We start from the raw sequence: 20,619 nt of genomic DNA on the forward strand, positions 1-20,619 counted from the left end.
CGGGTTGATGATGATGATTACCTCTATTGAATATTGAATATCTTTGTTACATAAATATGTTTTAGTAAACGTTATATTTTTACATGGATGAATCACTATAGGAATAAAAAAAATTAGTAACCTGCGATACGCAGTTGACGCACTTATACTAGCAGCAAATGAAATGAAAATGATCAACGGCGTAACTAGGATGATTCAAAAGGGAGTTACAACTACTGGAGGGTATGGAATACTAATGGTGTTAAGCGTATAGAGCTCAAAGTACATCCCAATGGAGGGGATTATAACCCCCCAACCCCCCTGGATATGCCACTGGAAATGATTACCATCACAGAACGGCTTAGCCGGATAAGCAAAGAGTTCGGAGTTTAAATGAACACCGGAAAACAAAAATAATGATCGTGGAGAGGGCAAATATAACCTACCGCAAATACACCAAGTGATGAATTTGGTCAACGACAATGGCGATTGCTCCTCAAAAATGAAGTGTAGACTATCAATGGCCCGAACCGCAACAGCTAAATAATTAAAATATGGAAAAACAGAACAGTACCAAGGAATACTAAGCTCATGTTGGTCAAGGGCGTTATTTTTGCTATTGCTAGTACATATGCAATGGAAACATAGATTCTCAAAAACATCGATAGAAGTAAGATTGAAACCTTCGAAATGTAGCGCTACAAAAGAATTATACGCGTATGGCTGTCTTTTTTTGCTAAATCACTAGATTTAAACCGCCATATAGATGGGTTTTTGTTCTATCACCTATTTTATTAAATTGCCGACATATAAATATTCGAGTTTCATAAATTTCAACATCTCAGCCTCGATGTTATCTTCGCGCCTTTTGTTTTTTAATTTTTTGACTGCATTCTTCAATTCCGATACCAGTGTAGGTGATCCTGAACAATTGCTAAAGGTATACCTATGGTATACCTATAGGTGTACCCATAGGTAATCTCCATGTCTGTTCTAGCTACTTTTCGTTTGTTTTCTTATTCTAGATTTTCTTCTTCAGGTGCCCTATCCTCTGCGAACATTGGCTATTAACATGGCATGGTTATCGGAGAATATTGGCAATGAAAGAGCTACCTAATGGAATCGTCAGATCATCAACTAAAAAATACATCGGTCCAGAGCCGGCTGTGGTAATGCCAAATAGCATCGGTCAAACACATATCAAGATTGGACGATCATGTGCTAATTTTGCTGAAGTACTGCAGAAAACAAGCAGGAGTCAGCTCAGATAATAGAGCTTTATAGAAACCCTTCTATAGAAGGCTTCCTTAGTGGACATGCTCCAGTTAAGGGACACATGCATGCAATAAGACAGTTTCATGGAGACTTAAGCTGCAGACTCTATAGCAGAGAATCTGAAGCAGTCAACCATATTTTGTATGACATAAGCATTGGATCACGAGCAGCAAACACGTTTTGGAGACAATGAAATGACTCTTACAGATATGGTACTCATCTCTTAGACCTGTATAAGCTTGTACAGTATTCCAGAATCCTGAAATGGGTCTCAAAAAGGAATGGAAGATATACAATAAGTCAATTGGCTGCAGATAGTGCAGATTTTGATGCCACAAGTGTCTTTTTCTGTCTGGTCTTCGCCTGCTGTCTATTTTTTTGGATAACTAATTGAAGTAGACAGTGCTTCTCGTACCTCAATATGTGGTCTAGATATACAAGTTTTCTTTGTTTATTAATTGTGCTCACGATTTATTATTGTTTTCCAATTCTGTGACAATACTAAATAGATAATTGAATGACCTTTTAAATCAGCTAGCACACGACCCCTATTCCTATTTAAAAAAATCATCGATTACATCGTCACGCCTAGATGGATGACGTCACTAGTATGACATATATGCCAAATTATCACAATTTAAAAATAAAAATCAGGATTTTTCCTTAAAGTCGTCGGTTTACGAAATAACGAATTCATTCCTTTCATTTGCACCATACATATTAAAATATAATTATTTGATTTATATTGTAATTCTGCTGCACCTTTGAGATTTAACTTAAGTTGAAGATAATCACCACAACAAGTATTTTTAAAACGATTACAACTTTCATATCGATCGGAAGATAGTTGGCCCTTGAAGATAAGATAAATACATTCAATATTTATGTCAAATTCTTAGTGAGGTAAAGCGTTTGGATATACCTACCTACTCGTAACTATGGATATTGGGTGAGTCATTTAGCAATAATATAAGTAAATTATTTATTATAAATAATATTTTATATTTTAAAATAATATATTTTATGGTAATAAAACTTTCATAGAAAAAGTCTAGGGATATTTTTTGAAATAGATTTTTGTAAATAATTAATAGTGCAGTCACTGAAGGTTTTCACCTCCGATTTCGTTGAACCTCCATCAATTTTCATGAAAATTGGTGAGTAATTAGAGTATACCTCAAAGAACAAAGGTGACATGATGCCAACTTGCGCTTTTACCCTGGGGATGGATGCCACCCCTTCTCGGGGGTGAAAATTATTTTATTAAAAATAATACCAAAGGTCGTTAGAGGGACAAATTAAAAGCAAAATTTGTTATATAAAGTTATTAAAATAAATCAACACTTTTTGAGTTATTAAGGACCAAAAATTTTATTTTTTCGTAAAAAATCCATGTTTTAAATCGGTTTTTCACGTATAAATCAAAAACTATAAGCTTTTGCAAAAAAGTTATTATTACTGAAATTGAAGATAATAAAAAATTGAATACATTCCTCATATAAACAACTAAAACAATGTTAGTTCAAAGTGAGTTATTGGCAATTAAATGTGTATTTTTTTCGACGAGTACTCAAATCTAAGTATTCAAACTTAAATAACGGGAAAACGATGTAATGTATAAAATATTCCTGTTAAACATTTGCCAAAGTACTTCGGAATACCTATCAAATGAGCTTCAGAACAAGGTAATAGCATCAAAATTAAGCAAGTTATAATGAAATTAAAGAAACCGTTTCGAATTTTTTAGGAAAAAGTGAAAAATAAAACATACGCCATTTCCACAAAAATTAAAATTTATAGAAATCCTTACAAGAAATTCTTTATATTAGCATAAGTAATGTTTTCGAAAATTTTGACCGGTTTAGAATGTATATTTTTGAAAAAAAGATATAATTTAAAAAAATCACAATTTTTAAAATTATTGTAATTCTCATATTATTTTGATAATAACTCCAAAAATACTCAATATACGTAAAAAATTATAAATAACCAAATTTTAGTTTTTTCTCTGTCAAATATTTTACCTGTTTTACTATTTCTATAGGGTAAAAAATAACCGAGATAGAAATGTTTAAATCTTAAATTTTGCTGTAGGAACCATGCAACCGGGGTCATTTAACCTTTTATTTTTAAAAAAGTAAGGGGTTTAAAAGATTATATTCAACGTGCTTAAATAGCACTTGGAATTAACTTTCAAACAGTTTTTAGATGAACCTGATATCGTAAATACGAACGGAGTTATTAAAAAAATCAATAACATTTTTTGGAAAAATTTTTAAAACATAAATTTTAAAAAAATTTTGGAGCATAAATTTTAACGCGATCAACATGTTCGGGAGCTCATTTAATAGATATTTTTAAGTACTTTGAGAAATGTTTAATAAGTTTATGTTATAAAATGCATCAATTTCCCGTTATTTTAGCATGAATACTTAGAGTTTTTTACTCGCCAAAAAATATACATTCAATTACCTATAACTCACTTTTAGTAACACTACAAGGTTTTTGTAGTAATGGATTTATTTCATCTTTTATAAGCTTCAATTTTGATATTAATAACTTTTTTGTAAAAACTTACACTCTTTGAGTTATTGATGAAAAATTTGTTAGTAACATGCATTTTTCTCAAGAAGAATTAAAATCTTTGATCTTTAATAACTCAAAAAGTTTTGATTTATTTTAATAACTTTATATAACAAATTTTGTTTGAAATTTGTCACTCTATCGAATTATGAAGCTATTTTTAATAAAATAATTTTCACCCCCGAGAAGGGGTGGCATCCACCCCCAGGGTAAAAGCGCAAGTTATCACTATGTCACCTTTGTTCCTTGAGATATCTTCTAACCACTCACCGATTTTCATACAAATCGCTGGAGGTTCAACGAAATCGGAGGTAATAGCTCATATCCACCTTCAGTGACTCCACTATAATAGATACAATAAAAAGAACACATTTTTAATGCTAAACGTTCAGTCTGAAAGCACTGAAAATATTAGGTGTATTACAAAGTTTGATTTTCATTCTGGTTTAATGCAGATCCATATCTATCTATCATAATAGGCTGGGACTATGTCATTTAAAAAGGCACTAACGCGTTCAAGAAATTTTGTTGTTTCATATTAACCAAAAATCTAAAACCAAGAGTTAGTCAGAACATACCTTTTAATGACAACATCTTCGAAGTAGTCAAAAAGTTTAAATATCACATTCTAATAACATATAATCACATAGAAAAAGAGGTCTCAGCAATGAAAGCTGCGGGAAATAAAGCATTACACTCCCTATCATCATTATTAAGATCTAAGATGCTAAAAAGACAATTTAAATAATTAAGACTGTACCTACGTTTGTAGGTAGGTAGGTACATGTCAATTATTCACCCTTTTTTTAAATATGGAAGTGAAACATGGACTCTACATCAGTAGAAAATCAATAAGTTGCTGGTTTTTGAAACGAAGGTTTTCAGAATGGTATTTGGCTCTCAAAGTGTTGACGAATTGACAAGAAAGTGGAGACGGCGCCAAAATACTGAATTTGTGACTCTGTATTGTACTGAAAACATAGTCAGATATTTAAAAGCTAACCGAATAAGATCAGAGGACGACAGAATGTTAAAGACAATGTTTTTTGAGAGACCAGACGGTAAAAGATCAGTAGGCCGCCCTAGAAAAAGATGGAAGAATGATGTTAAAGACGATTGATCTAGAATTGGGTAGGGGCATCCATAAACTACGTCGTAAAAATTTGGACTTTTTAATACCCTCCCCCCTCCGTCGTAATTCGTCGTTTACAGACGAACCCCCTCCCATGTCGACGTCGTCATTGCAGTTCACGACCCCCCTTTCAGTGATTTAAAAAAATTCAATGTTATTTCTGTTTTTTTTAATCAACCTTGAAACTTTATTTGCGAATCTATCATAACAAGAACAATTAAGGGGGTAGGCGCAAAATCTTGGTCCAATGCTATTAAATGCATTCTTTTTTCAAATCCTGAGAAAAATAATATATATAAACGCAGAATGAAAGATTACGTTATTACCGAGGGCTTAAAGTCCCTTAGAATAAACAAAAGGTTTCTTAATTACGTATTTTTTATGGGAAATAAGCCACAATTTTACTAAAAAATGAATTTATTAACGTTTCGAAGCCCAAATCGGGGTTCGTTGTCAAAATACAAAATACTCTTTTTTGAGTATTTTTGACAACGAAACCCGATTTGGGCTTCGAAACGTTAATAAATTCATTTTTTAGTAAAATTGTGGCTTATTTCCCATAAAAAATACGTAATTATAAAAATGCCACAAGGAAGTAGCTTCAGAATAACATTAAAAAGGTTTCTTTTGAATGAAATTTTTGAACTTAAAAATCAGACTAAATATTCTCTTTTTTTATCCATGAAATAAACATTATAGATGTTTTCAGAAACTTTTGGCCTTCGGTAATAGTGTAATCTCTCAATCTGCGTTTAAATTTTTCAAAAGTTTTTATTAGTTTTCTGAGTATTCGAAAAAATAAATGCATTTAAATAGCATTGGACCAAGATTTTGCCTATAAATCTTCTCTAAGTATAAATAAGACTTTTTAACTAAATAGAACACAATATTTTATTTCCATTCATTCTTTCAGAACTATTGTTTCACACACAGTATGCAGCACATAAATGAACTAACAATTTAATATTGTTTGTTTCCAGACGTTGTTCTGTATATTTATATAGAAACGCTTGTTTAAACCCAAAGAACAATGTCTTATTGTTTGTTGTCCTGTACAAAAGTGTTACCTAATATTATTTTAAGGCTGTGACTGATAAAAACGAAATGTATGCGATAAAAGTATCTATAAGAGAATTCTTTTTAATTTTAACAAAGGTGTATTTATTCGTAGCCGTTTTGTTTTATTTTCAATTTCATTTCAAAAACTATACGTTTTTATATGAATATCTGATACTTTAATGCTCGTAAAAGCTAGTAAAAAATTATATTTGTAGAGGCAATAGCGACAAATTTAAATATATGTACCAATATATTAAACGACGTCGAATATGCACTCATACCCCCACCCCTGTCGTATTTCGTCGAAATAAGCAAGCCCCTCCCTCCCTCTTCTCAACGACGTAGTTTATGGATGTCCCCGTACAACCATGCGAAATGTAAGTGCAAGATCGTAGAAGATGAAGACCTGTAGTGTAGTGAAATCCAGGCAAGAAGAAGAAGATAATATGGTCAAATAACCACTAAAAATGATGAAATCGAAAAAATACCCCCAAATAAAATCTTGCGTTTTAATACTGGGTTAAATTTCTTCACTTTTCGGTTTTTTGTCTATATTATGTCTCTTATGCAGGATTTCTTTGTAAAGAATTAAATTTCCTATCGAAATAACATCTTTTAAAGTCCAAATTATTTTTTTTTCATTTTTTCAACAAAATAATTTCGAAAAACAGTATTCAAAAAGTCGAAACATTTCGAAATAAAAAAAAATAACTGTAACTGTTTTGTGAGGATACTTAGGCATTATATTTACTCTGATTTAAAAAAAAAACGTAACTGATGCACTATTTGTTAGTGATCTTCGAATTTGCAGATCTTCTAAAAATCTAGTAAATAAATTTTCAATTAATATCAAACATATTTATTTTATATTCAGTGCATTTGCAAATTTATTGAAAACATATAATATCACGCATAAACCAATTAATCTAATTAGATTAAAGTTAGCGTGTCACATTATCTTGATTATCTACATTTACCGTAACTGATAAAAAATATACATTATTATGTAATATTCAATTATCATATCTTTGTACTGATTAGATAGTAATATAAACAATAATAGCTATGGTAAATTTTCTTATACACTTGAATCTACATCTCCATCTCACGAAAATTGCATTGGAAATATTGAACTTAATAATTCTCTTTCACCCAAAACTACCTTAATATGTATATTGCCAACCCTTCGACCAAGCCATTATCCAGAATGTTCCAGAAATGATATATAAAGGACACTTTACTAAGAGAATTTTAACTGTGGTTGTACTCTATGTGAAATAGAGAAAACATTACAATAACCAAAGCCTTGATATGGATTACAGCGACTTGGCGTATTTTGTCGCAGATGATAATAAAAAACGCTTTACTAAAGTTGGAAAAAAAGGTGATGATTCAACATCAAAGACACATCAGTGGATTTAGAACAATCTGCCTTGATTGACAGTGACGTGCCAATAGAAATTGGAGCATTGACCGTCAATTACTGTATTGAAAATATATAAGAAATAAATGAAACTATCCCTAACTTGAAAGTTGCTTTAAACACGAATGGACCAGAGGAATCAGAAATTAAAAAAAGTAGTAAAGGGAAATAAAGTTTACGTTTCACTCCCCCACGTATTCCTCCATAAAAACACACAGGGGATCGAAAATCAGGGTCTACAAAATTATTGTCAGATCAATAATGTATGTTATGGATACGAGGCATGGGTGATGAGTGATGACAGAAAACACAAAAAAACCTGGAAGTTTTTGAAAGAAAAGTCCTTAGATAGGTATTTTGACCTTTGCACCGTTGCGCCATGAAAAATAAAATAGATCAGAAAACCTTCTACTACTTTTGGCTATGTAGGTACATTTTTCACAATGGAGAAGTGTTTTAGATTTTATGAACAAAACACATGATAGGCTATTTGGAATGTTTTTCAAAAACAACTCGGGACCCGTAATCATGATGGGCCTGGTCTCCTGGAGTCTTGTAGAAAATCCATATAAAATCAGTGCAATTTCCTCGTTACTCTGAGGTCTTTTGGGATCTCTGAACACGATTATCATGTCAGCGATAATCTCTGAGGTATCTGAAGAGTACAGTCCCGGATTAAGAATCTCGAGGCCCCTAGGCAACCTAAGCTAGGAGGCCCCTTAAGAAACTTTTGCCTTTTCCATCCAAAACCTCAGATAGCGGCTCCATCTCCGACCGGTATTCTTTTGATATATTAGTAACATTCTGTAGATTTAAAGTCTAAATTTTTGTTTCGTTTGGTAAAACGTGTTGCTTGTAGAAATAAAACAAAAAAAGTCAAGAAACTGTTTATTTATATAATTTTAAAAATGAATAACCATTTTCAATTTCGTTGCGACAGGAAACTACAGCCGCATCATTATTCCAGTTCAATCAGAGAGTGCAGCAAGCACCTCTACCGGTTTCGAAACTTATTAGTCTCTCATCAGGAGGCACATATGCTGCTCTCTCTGACTCAACTAGGACAAACCCCGGCGTGCAGTCACGGATTGCAACGAACGAAATGGCAGGGATGCCTTAGCGCATGGATAGTAAAACAGAATGAGATAATATAATGAAACAATAAAAAGAAAATTTCTTGAAATTTCAAAACCGAATGGAAAAATATGAAGATTTGAAGGTTTATTTAGAGCAAATGCAGGAAGAGGTAAATCAGATTGCTGAGGAGATACAAAAAATTGAAAAGGTGGAAGAAAAATTCAAGAATACGGTAAAATTCGATATGGAAAAAGTGGAAGAAAAATTGATGGAGATAGGAAAATGTCAAAAAGGAGGAGCAGAATTCTCTTTGACGAGGATATTAGAAAACGATATCCGGCACTTTCAGTAGTGACACTCTCGAAGGCGAATACCGTCACTGCTGTTAGATTTATTATGCTATGGTACTGGTAGGGCTGATTACAATGTGCTCATTCCATCTTACCCTTACCGTTCTTTTCAATATGTGGTACCATGTGGTTCCGTTCGCGTACCAAGATCTGGTCTGGGGTAAATTGGTTAAGACAAAGTAGCTGGGACCGGGGGCCGCTATTCCGGTTGCATTTTAGTTTTTATGTCACCAAAATAACTAATTTCCTCAGTAACAATTTATATCTTTACGAAAGATCTCAGGGGCCCAGCTTAGCCCGGGCCCCTCTTCTAATGGCATTTTAGGTTTTATTACCCAAATAACTAATTTCCTAAGTATTAATTTAAATTTTTATGTTAAGGTCTCGGGAGCCACAGCTCAGCTCAGGCCTCAGGGGCCCCTTCTAAGGGTTCTGTTCCAATTGCATTTTAGTCGAAAATACTAATTTCTCCAGTGAAAAATTAAAACTTAATGTTCAGATCTAGGGTGCCCCTGTAAGGTCTTTTTAAAATTGTGTCAATTGAAAATATTTCGTTGGGATCGGCTTTTAAAATACATATTTTTATTTTCCTCGTTAAACTCTATGCACGGTCAAAAAAGGGGCACCTGCGGGGCCCCCCTTGGCCGGGGGCTCCGGGGCACTGCCCCCGTTGCCCCAATGGTAGTTAGGGCCTTGGTTCAGCGAGACCAAAAAGCGAAAAATTTATCATTTTTCCTCACTTTGAAATACATTATGGAAAATGCATTTTCTTTGTTCATTTTTGTTCACAAAGTTTCCTAAGGCTCTTACTAATCAAATGCAAAAAGTTTCATTGAGATTAATCCAACTGCAAAAATTTGGTAGGTTAATTATTTTATACATACTCTTATAATTTTCACAGGAAATTTGATGAAAGTCTCACTGGTATTAAAATCTATATCTACATTAATTTAGTCTTTAATGACCCCGCATTTGTTTGTTTACTATTATGCCGCACCACCACAACTTTTAATTAAATATTATATAAACTAACAACTACATTTTAATAAGTGTATATAAATAAACAAGTATATTAGGTCTGGATCCCGCGTATGAAAAAAAAGTTGATTAATAGCAAGCTGAAAATTTGTTAATAGCTTAAGGGTGTCTAGTCGGATAAACTTTCATATATGGGAACACTGGAACAGAGGCAGTTTTAATTGTGGAACAGGTTAAAAATTTGGAACTGTCAGACCACGAAAACGGCACATTTATTTTGTACGACAGAATAGACCTAAACTCTCCGAACAGAGATTAAACTCTCTTGCAAAAATCAGACTGCTATTTATCACCTGTCATTATTCCTATCATTTGACATATTCTACATGTTCCACTCATTAAAACGCCCATTTGGTTATAAATAGCAGTCTGACTTTTGCATGAGAGTTTAATCTCTGTTCGGAGAGTTTAAGTCTGTTCTGTCGGACAAAATACATGTGCCGTTTTCGTGGTCTGACCGTTAAAATTTTTTTAACCTGTTCCACAATTAAAACTTCCCCTGTTCCATTGTTCCCATATATCAAAGTTTGTCCGACTAGACACCCTTAAGCTATTAACAATTTCAGCTTGCTATTAATAAACTTTTTTTTTCATACGCGGGATCCAGACCTATATGAATATATCATATAAATGAGATTTATACAATAACTGGCATAATATTTATTTTGATACCTACTTATTACCACCGTCCAGTTTGATCATATTTATTATATTATATTTTATATAATGAAAAGCTAAAAGCTATTTCATATATACCTAATATACATATAATCTCATATTTATTGTTTAGTAATAGAGGTGTATAAATAACAGTAATCAACGTATTAAATAAAATATAGTTCGTGCAGTGTCGACTTTTATCGAAACTAAAACTTAATTGACTTTCAACGTAGAATGAAGTAAACATTGCTGTCTTCTGTTGTATGTAGGTATATGAATTTATTAAAGGTTATTTAAAATTTATCCACAAGGTAGTGAAAAATTACAATACACAAAACGTTTAAGGTTAACAGTAACCACCATCAGTGTGAACGTCCAGTGTACAAGTAGGTATTTGAAACTAGCCACTTCCTTAGGTGTAAAACCTTCTAAATCACATTATTAATAGATTTAACATTGTAAAGTAGTCGACATTAAGTCGATGTATTCAAAATGAATAACCATTTTCAATTTCGTTGCAACATGAAACTACAGCCGCATCATTATTCTAGTTCAATTAGAGAGTGCAGCAAGCACCTCTACCGGTTTCGAAACTTATTAGTCTCTCATCAGGAGGTACATATGCTGCTCTCTCTGACCCAACTAGGACAAACCCCGGCGTGCAGTCACGGATTGCAACGAACGAAATGACAGGGATGCCCTAGCGGCAACTGCTAGCAAAAAACTAAGTTTTCAATCTAATAGCACATAAAACAACATCAAAAAATGTTACTCTACATCCTACCAGATTGAAAACATTGGGAACCTTCTGTGGTAACACCTCCGAGGCTTCTACAATTTGCAAGCCATAACGGATGCTAAGACTAAGGAAGATAAGGGAATTTTACAATATATAATTCACGTCCCATCTGCTCAGCGCGGTAAAGTTCCAACGAGAATGGTTCCCTTCGTACTCCAATCAGAGTAATGTAAATCAAAAATGAATAACCATTTTCAATTTCGTTGCAACACGAAACTACAGCCGGATCATTATTCTAGTTCAATCAGAGAGTGCAGCAAGCACCTTTACCTCTAAGAAATTGAAAATGGTTATTCATTTTTGATTTACATTACTCTGATGGGAGTACGAAGGGAACCATTCTCGTTGGAACTTTACCGCGCTGAGCAGATGGGACGTGAATTATTAATTGTAAAATTCGCTCATCTTCCTTAGTCTCAGCATCCGTTATGGTTTGCAAATTGTAGAAGCCTCGGAGGTGTTACCAGAGAAGGTTTCCATTGTTTTCAATCTGGTAGGATGTAGAGTAACATTTTTTGATGTTGTTTTATGTGATTTTAGACTAAAAACTTTTTAGTTTTTCGATGTATTATAAGATTATTTGAATACCATGTGGATGTACTTCATCCTTGCTCGAAAATTGCACGTAGTGCTCAAGTGAGAGGTTAACCACCAGTTGTTAACGACCGGTTGTCATCCCATTTTTGCACGGTCGACCGATACTTCTACCGATTGGTGATTTATCTCTTGCTATTTTGATCACATGAGTCTCCCCCATTCTGCTTATATGGTTATTCCATTCTTTTTTCTATTTATTGTTCATTCGTGAATGCACTGTACGTTACATTGTCTTATAATGTTTTCACTCCTTTTTCGATCTGTCAGCGTATTTCCTGTAATTCTTCTCAGTACTTTCATCTGTGCCTTTTCCAGTAGTCTTTGTATTGTGGCTGTATCGGGTCTTATTTCTGATGCATATTATGTCATTATTGGTCTTACACTGGCTTTATAAATTCTTGACTTCATCTCAGTGTTAATATGCCAGATCTGTGAATGTAAAGTTCGTGGGTAAAATAAAATCATTTACACTGATAATATAATATATGTATCTCTCTGTCTTCTTCTTCTTCTTCTTCTTCTTCTTCTTCCTTCTTGTATGTAGGCTTTAAAGCCTGTTTCTTCTTCAATATTAGCCGCCTAAATTTTTTAAGTTATCGCACCATCTTTTTCTTGGTCTGCCAATACTTCTCCGTCCATTTGGTGACTTATCTCATACTATTCGTACTATCCTATCCTATGCCGTTCTACTAATGTGTTCGTTTCACTCCTTTTCCGTTTGGTCACCCCTCCATTTATGTCTTCTACATTGCATGATCTTCTTATGTTTTCGCTTCTCTCCCTATCCAACAGATTTTTCCTGATATTCATCGAAGTATTTTCATCTCTGTTGTTTCTAGTAGTCGTCTCGTTTTAGATGTGTCAGGTCTTGTCTCCGCAGTGTATGTCAATATAGGTCTAATTGCTGCTTTATAGATTCTTGCTTGTGTCTTGTCTTAGGTGTTTGTTCTTTCAGATTGTGTCATTAAGAGATCCCGCCGCTTTATTTGCTTTTAAGCTTTGTTGTCGTACTTCCTCTTCAACATCTCCGTAACTGGTTATATCTATTCCCAGATATCTAAACATTCCTTCCTGCTTTATTATTTTCCCATCAATTTTGATTTTACATCGTAGTGGGTATTTAGATGTTGTCATAAATTTTTTTTTCATTAAAGTTTTTTTCTGCTGATATTATCATATTGTATTTCTTGGTTGTTGTATTGAAGATGTGTGTTAATCTTTGGATATCGTCTTCTGTCTCGGCAATTAATATCTCTTTGTAAAACCATTAATCTATAAAAATTTAAATATATAAAAAGTGTGTCCTTTTTCTGTTTCCAGAGCCAGTATAGGAAGCTTAACGTAAGTATGTCTCATCTTTTGTATCGCATCGCCTTGATTAATGTTTCTTCAGGTACATTCAGGAACAGCTTCAAGAGGAAGAGGAAGAAAAAGAAGAAGAAGTATTTATAACAAAAAAGAAGTCCATTGGTCAATATGAAAGTGACAGTTTTAGATGCTTATTACCACAGGTATGTATTTGCCAGATTTTTAGTATTTGTTTATAATAATCAGAAAATTTGATTAAAAAGCAGACACACTGCTAAACAAAAATACCAATTGCCCCCATAATTATAATTTTTATGGAAAAGATGAAAAGTCCGGATGCAAAATTTATTGAAAATAAATAATAATTTAAATCTGAAAACTTTTCATTCATGTAGTCCCATTGAAAACGTCTAGAGACAGAAACAGCTGTCTCCATTTCTGAATCGAAAGGAAACGTAATAAATTGTCCTTCACTTTTATCTTTACTCAGATTGTGAGTACTCGGAACTATATTTCGGACCTTTTCCTAGACGAATGAAGCGGAATGTGACTGCATATTGTAGAGTCCTTTTTAATGTTATTTTTAATTTTTAAGGTATTTTATGTGCTATTAGATTGAAAACTTAGTTTTTGCTAGCAGTTGCCGCTAGGGCATCCCGCCATTTCGTTCGTTGCAATCCGTAACTGCACGCCGGGGTTTGTCCTGGTTGGGTCAGAGAGAGCAGCATATGTGCCTCCTGATGAGAGACTAATAAGTTTCGAAACCGGTAGAGGTGCTTGCTGCACTCTGATTAAACTAGAATATGATGCGGCTGTAGTTTCGTCTTGCAACGAAATTGAAAATGGTTATTCATTTCTCTGATTCATTTACATTTACATGATACATTTACATGTTTACTTTGATTAGAGTACGAATGGAACCATTCTCGTTGGAACTTTACCGCGCTGAGCAGATGGGATGTGAATTATAAATTGTAAAATTCCCTTATCTTCTTTAGTCTCAGTATCCGTTATGGCTTGCAAATTTTAGAAGCCTCGGAGGTGTAACAGAGAAGGTTCCCATTGTTTTCAGTCTGGTGGGATATAGAGCAATATTTTTAATGTTATTTTATGTGCTATTAGATTAAAAACTTAGTCTTTCTTTTACAATATTTCAGAATCGAAAATATGTAGCTGTATTATTAAGATAAGTATTGTATTTTGACAAGAGCTATGAATTAAGCCGATTAAGTACACAAGTTTATGTAAAATTTTTAAGCTCATAGCTCTTCCAAAATCCTTTACCTATACCAGAAAGTAGTTTAACGAGAAGTTTTCAGATTTAAATTATTTATTTTTAATAAATTTTGCATCTCCACTTTTCATTTTTCCTTTAAGAGATGTGGCTAAAGCGTCCTAAAAGTGGATTATAAAATTATTTTTATAATTCTGCTTAAATACGCAGTTCGTTTTTTTTTTCGATTCAGATGTATTTATATAGCCCCACTGAAGACGTTTTAGAGACAGAAAGAGCTGTCTGGGGATGATGAACAACCTCTGAATCGAAAGGAAACATAAGTTATCTTTCACTATAATTTTATGTTTATGCATATGTGTGAGATTTAGAAAAGGCGAGAGGAAAAGACAGAGAGAAGGAGAGGGAGAGATAGGGAGAGTGAGAGAGAGAGAGAGAGAGAGAACAAGAAAATTACAAGATCAATTAAAATTGTAGGCACTATTGTCTATGATCGTTATATTTTCACACATGTAAAATTAAAAATTATTTTGAATAATGTTAATCGTTGACTACAAAAGTTTTGTTTTTTTTTTGTTTTCAGATCTACGCGTCGCTTGTTGTAGCGGCATACCATATTCAAAATGGAGTCGTTATGTCATTCTCAGCAGTTTTAATTTCCCAAATTGAGGTTCCAGATACTGAAATAGTATCTACCAAGGCCCAAAATACCTTCATGGGTAAGTACATACTGTGTTTTTGTTATAGGCCTGGATCCCGCGTACCAAAAAAAGTTTATTAATAGCAAGATGAAAATTTGTTAATAGCTTAACGGTGTCTAGTCGGACAAACTTTGATGTATGGGAACACTGGAACAGGGGAAGTTTTAATTGTGGAACAGGTTATAGGTTTCGAACGTCAGACTTCGAAAACGTCCCATGTATTTTGTCGGATAGAATTTCCAATTGATTTGTTATCCTTTCATTAATCTCTCATGCAAAAATCAGACTGCTCTTTACCACCAATATAATTCTTGTCATTCGACATGTTCTACATGTCGAACTTATTAAAATGGTCAACATATTTGTCGGACAAACATTTTGTCATATATTATAAAGTTGGCTATTGAATAAATTTAAAAACAACCTGCTACCCAGGCAACCAAATAACGTTTACAAAACGTTGAAAAAACGTCATAATTGTCTCCAAACCACGTAAGTTTATCACGTTTTTTCGACGTCGAATGTCACGTGAATAATATGTGCCACCATAATTGACGTCGTTTTTATCACCTTTTAAACAAGTGCTATCAAAAACGTAGTTTTTACGTCGTTTTTAGATTATGTTTCATTTTATGGTTTTAAAGATACACAATAATTAATAGTATGGGCATTGTTGGTATTGCAATTTTTCATTTAACCGTTTCAAATTTAGCCCATAGGCTAAAAGTAAAATCAAATTGGAAGACCCTCTAAAATGTATAGAATTACAATACTCTCAATGCAACATACCTACCCATAGGAATAGAATTTTCACTTTTTATATTATATATACTTACTGTGTCAAAATTGAAACAACATATAAACTAATAAATAATTTATTGTTAATTTAATCACAATTCACAATTTAAACTCAATAACACATAATTAGTTCATTAACAGAAAACAAACACCAAAACAAAACATAACCTCAAACAGTTTTCAAGAAGAATTAGTGTATTAAACTTATTCACTTGAGAAAAACTAATGAAAATCTCTTAACTAACACGTTTCTTCAACTAAATATCTAAATGAAAAGTCGTATTTTACCACACAAAGCACCTAAACAATAAATGAAACACTTCTTATGAAAATTGTTTGAAGTCATAAGCATTAAGTCTTTAAGCTCCTCCCAATTTTGTGACGTCAGACTGTCAGACTTCGGCTGCGTGAAAGGAAAACGTGTTTTTAGGCGTATTTTAACGTCATTAATCTTACGTATTTAAAATTACCTACAAAAGACGTTTATACGACGTAATCTTCAAACACGTATATATATTCAACCAAAAACTGAGGTTTCCTCGACGTTCTTGACATCACTTGGTTGCCTGGGTAGTTTTCACAATCGTAAACTTGTCAGGATGACACGTTCAACAATTAAAATCACGTTCCACAATTTATTAAAACTTTCCCTGTTCCAGTGTTCCCATACATCAAAGATTGTCCGACTAGACATCGTTAAGCTATTAACAAATTTTCAGCTTGCCATTAATCAACTTTTTTTGGTACTCGGGATCCAAACACATTATTTGTATTTATTAATTCATTAAAATGTTTTTTCAGCCAGTGTATTTACTATGATAATGCCATTGGGATCTACAACAAGCGGTTTCTTAATGGATCGATTCGGGAGACTTAATACAGTCAAACTTGGTCTGATACCCACCATTGCTGGTTGGGTTTTAATTGCGATGGCTAAGAGCATGACACCTATTATTTGTGGTAGAGCTCTTCTAGGAATTGGTGCATGTAAGTATATCATATAATGTACGACCCTTCCAGCAACTTTCGTAATAAACAATGTCATGACAAATATCTAACCAGCCTGTATCTTCTGGGCAATTTCTCGATCTAGTATACCATTTGCCATGTAGGAGCCAAGCTATTTAAATTCTCCTATTAGTCCTAGTTTTTTTCCAAGTAATTGTATGTCTACAACCATTCCTGTTCCTACCAACCATATATACTCCATTTTTGACCTGCTAACCTTTGGTCCGCCCTCTTTAATAGCTCTTCTCCAACCCTCCAACTTTTTCGTCAATATTTCATCAGTAAAGCGCCTAACCAGGAAACACCCTCTCTTACCTTCTCTGTCATAATAGGTACATCCATAACAAGATTAAACAGATAGAGACTCAGTAACGCTCTTGGATCTCATCTGGATTGGTATTGTACCACATTCGACAATTTTGTTTGTTGGCGTACCATTTAACAAAAAATGGACCTTATAGCTAAAGACGATTTTTGAATGAAAATAAGGGTCAATTTCCAATTGCTCCAAAGCCGATTCAGAGAACACTTGTATGTTATTTGGCGTCATTTATCTTTAGCTCGTTGAAAACGAAATTGAAATGGGAATACGCTGGACATGTAGCTAGGAGCGATCTAAACAAATGGCACAGAACAATTCTACCCTGGAGACCATACCAACACAAAAGACCCAGAGGCAGACCTCCTATGAGATGGACATATGATCTGAAACGCACTGCCGGGAAAAATTGGCTACAAGTAGCGTACAACACAAAATAATGGAAAGGGAGACTCAAGAGGCTTATGTTCAGATGTGGACGTGAATGGCTAGACGAAGAAGAAGAAGATCTTTAGGAATGGAAGCCATGACACTTACAGAGGTATTAGCCAATAAATTGAGAAAGACACAGAAGGCGATCGAACGAGCTATGTTAGGAGTATCTCTGACGGAACATATACGAAATGAAGAAGTGAGAAGAAGGACGAAGGTGGAAGATGTAATTGGAAGAATTGTGCAAATGAAATGGAACTGGGTAGGACACGTGGTACGATAAAACAACGAAAAGTGGACGAGAAACATTGTACATTGGAGACCACCCGAGCACAGTCGCACCTGGTTACGATGCAAAATTCGCCAAGTTCTGGTGTGTGAAAAGCCGAGATCTTGTGAGTGACGTGAGATCGACTGCCTGGTACTCTCCTGCACAATTTCACGGACAGGGACAACATTTTCGGCAGTTCTTGCGTTCCGTCGATGTACGGATGTTGGATGATTGTTTAGTAAACTAGTGGACTCTATATTTATCCACCACACCATTATAGTCCTGTCGATGTCCATAATAAACCATTTTATCTTTTGCACTTATTGTTCTACGCTATATTGATCCAGGGTAATTTAGGAACACGTACTAAATAGATGACAGTAAATTTTATATAATGTACAGCTTCATCAAATCTAGCCGCTATTAACTGTTAAAGTTGGGAAGTCCGTATTTGTAGAATCTGTCTATAGAAAGGCATATAAATCATTGAAATATATTTTAGACTTTGTTGTTTGTAAACTAATTCTAAACTATTATATTATATAATTGCATCAAACGATGTATTGCATATTTTAGGCTGGTCTTCAAACCCGGCCGTTGTTTATATGACAGAAATTGCACATCCAAAACTTAGAATGTCTCTAAATCAATTGGCACCAGTATATGTATCATTGGGTAAGTTCCATTTGGTTATTACATTCTCAAGCTTATATTTCAATAATTAAATGTAATGCTCCATATATTTAAAAACGATAGCGCGCAACGCCGCTGGTTTGGCAATGTTGACAAGGTTTGATGACGAATGTGAGTTGTTAAAGCAGTCATCTTGTCAAACCAATGGCGTTGTGCGCTAGCTCTCTTTCATTTTATTTCCGATACCACGCGTTTTTAACAGCTGGCAACCATAATTTGGGGCAATTTTTTTACAGGCAACCTTATAATATCATCGTATATACAGGGTGATTAATTAGCAGGGTAAAGCTCAATAGCTCCGCTATAGTAATAGATAGCAATAAAAGTTAATAACAAAAATTTTAGCCACCTTTGAGCTTCACATTACAAAGTTAGTTAGAATGTTATAGGGTGTTCGATAACACAGTGGCAGACCAAACTTATGTTTTTTTAAATGGAACACCCTATATTTTATTTTATATTCGAAATCCTGTTAACTTCTCCATCACAAAAATATAAAGATTTTTAATGTTATACAGGGTATTTACAAAGTTATAACCAATTTTGTATGAAAATCGTAACAAGTTAAACTCCCTGTATAAATAAAAATAATAACAACATCAGTGGTTTATTAATGCCATCTTTTCTTATTTATTGTCAAAATTTTTAAGAATTATTGATATTGCTAATTCTCTTTATATCAAATACAGGGTGAGTCAAAACGCAAGTTCATTATTTTCTCAGTAATGTTAAATGGAACACCCCGTATTTTATATCATTATTCAAAAGTTACATTAACGTATTTTAATTTTTATATAACATTCCCCATGCCCAAATTTATTAGTTTTCGAGATATTTTCATTTTTCAGAGCAAATTATTTTAGGTGTTTAAATTTATCTAAATTTTAAGTAAGCCATGACTGAATTGACAATTGAAGATTACCGATTGATTATCAATCCGGTAATCAATGTATCACTGTAGCAAATAAAGAAATAAAAATAATTTATTAGTACAGTGGAACCCCGATAAGTCGGCCCCCGATAACCCGGAAGTCCGGCTAACCCGGACCGATTTTCATCAGATAAACATTTTGATTTTCAATATTTTGTATTTTGACAACGACCCGATTTGGGCGTCGAAACGTTAATAAAATTATTTTTCAATTTAATTGTGGCTTATTTCCCATCAAAATAGTTAATTCTCAGACAAACCTTTCAACAATAAAAATGTATGTAATATAATATTTGAGAGATGTGTATGTGTGTAATTTGAACTATACGATAGTCGATAGTAAAAATGACTCATAGCACACGCCGCAGAAACAACAGGCACCTGTATGTAGTACCTATTCCTTTTTATTTCAAACTGTCTTAGCATTGTTTAGGAAAGACTATTTAAAATATTCTTGTATAAACAATGGTCTTTAGTTTTCACTGTTCTTAAATAACATTACATCGTTGTGACTGTATTGCGTGTCTTGTATTGTTCGCTTCCGTTTGCTTACGTTTGTGTTTGGTGTTTTTTTTTTCAGTAATTTTGATGTGTAGGTACTGTGCATATTTATAAATATATTTCATGTTATTTCAATTCTAACGGAGTTTATCTGTAAGTATACCGTATTTTATTAATTTTTACCATATTCTCCGGCTATCTCGGATTTTCGATAACCCGGATCGGCCGCGGTCCCGATTAATCCGAGTTATCGAGGTTCCACTGTAATACATTTCACAAACAAAAACACAACCACTACATGCAACATTTTTGAAACAATTAAAAACTATTAGACAAGTGCAAATAGCAAAAAAACAATAAAAAATTAATAGCAGGATGAGACCAATTCCAAATGAAAGTACACATATTAGATAACATGTGGAACATTTTTCACCAAATCTGGATGAGGGGA

General features: G+C 33.6%; 1 protein-coding gene across 1 annotated transcript in view; it reads left to right on the forward strand.

Annotated features, from left to right (window-relative positions):
* The first annotated feature begins 2,106 nt into the window (after positions 1-2,106).
* Positions 2,107-20,619, forward strand: part of LOC114327021 (facilitated trehalose transporter Tret1-2 homolog) — a 50,319-nt gene continuing 31,806 nt past the window's right edge. The window contains exons 1-6 of the mRNA XM_028275515.2: positions 2,107-2,203; positions 13,293-13,313; positions 13,366-13,483; positions 15,098-15,233; positions 16,815-17,000; positions 18,620-18,718. Coding sequence (XP_028131316.1) covers positions 2,193-2,203; positions 13,293-13,313; positions 13,366-13,483; positions 15,098-15,233; positions 16,815-17,000; positions 18,620-18,718 — 571 coding nt within the window. The 5' untranslated portion in view covers positions 2,107-2,192. The remainder of the gene's footprint in view (positions 2,204-13,292; positions 13,314-13,365; positions 13,484-15,097; positions 15,234-16,814; positions 17,001-18,619; positions 18,719-20,619) is intronic.

Source organism: Diabrotica virgifera, chromosome 1 (genome assembly GCF_917563875.1).
Source record: "Diabrotica virgifera virgifera chromosome 1, PGI_DIABVI_V3a".
NCBI lineage: Eukaryota > Metazoa > Arthropoda > Insecta > Coleoptera > Chrysomelidae > Diabrotica > Diabrotica virgifera.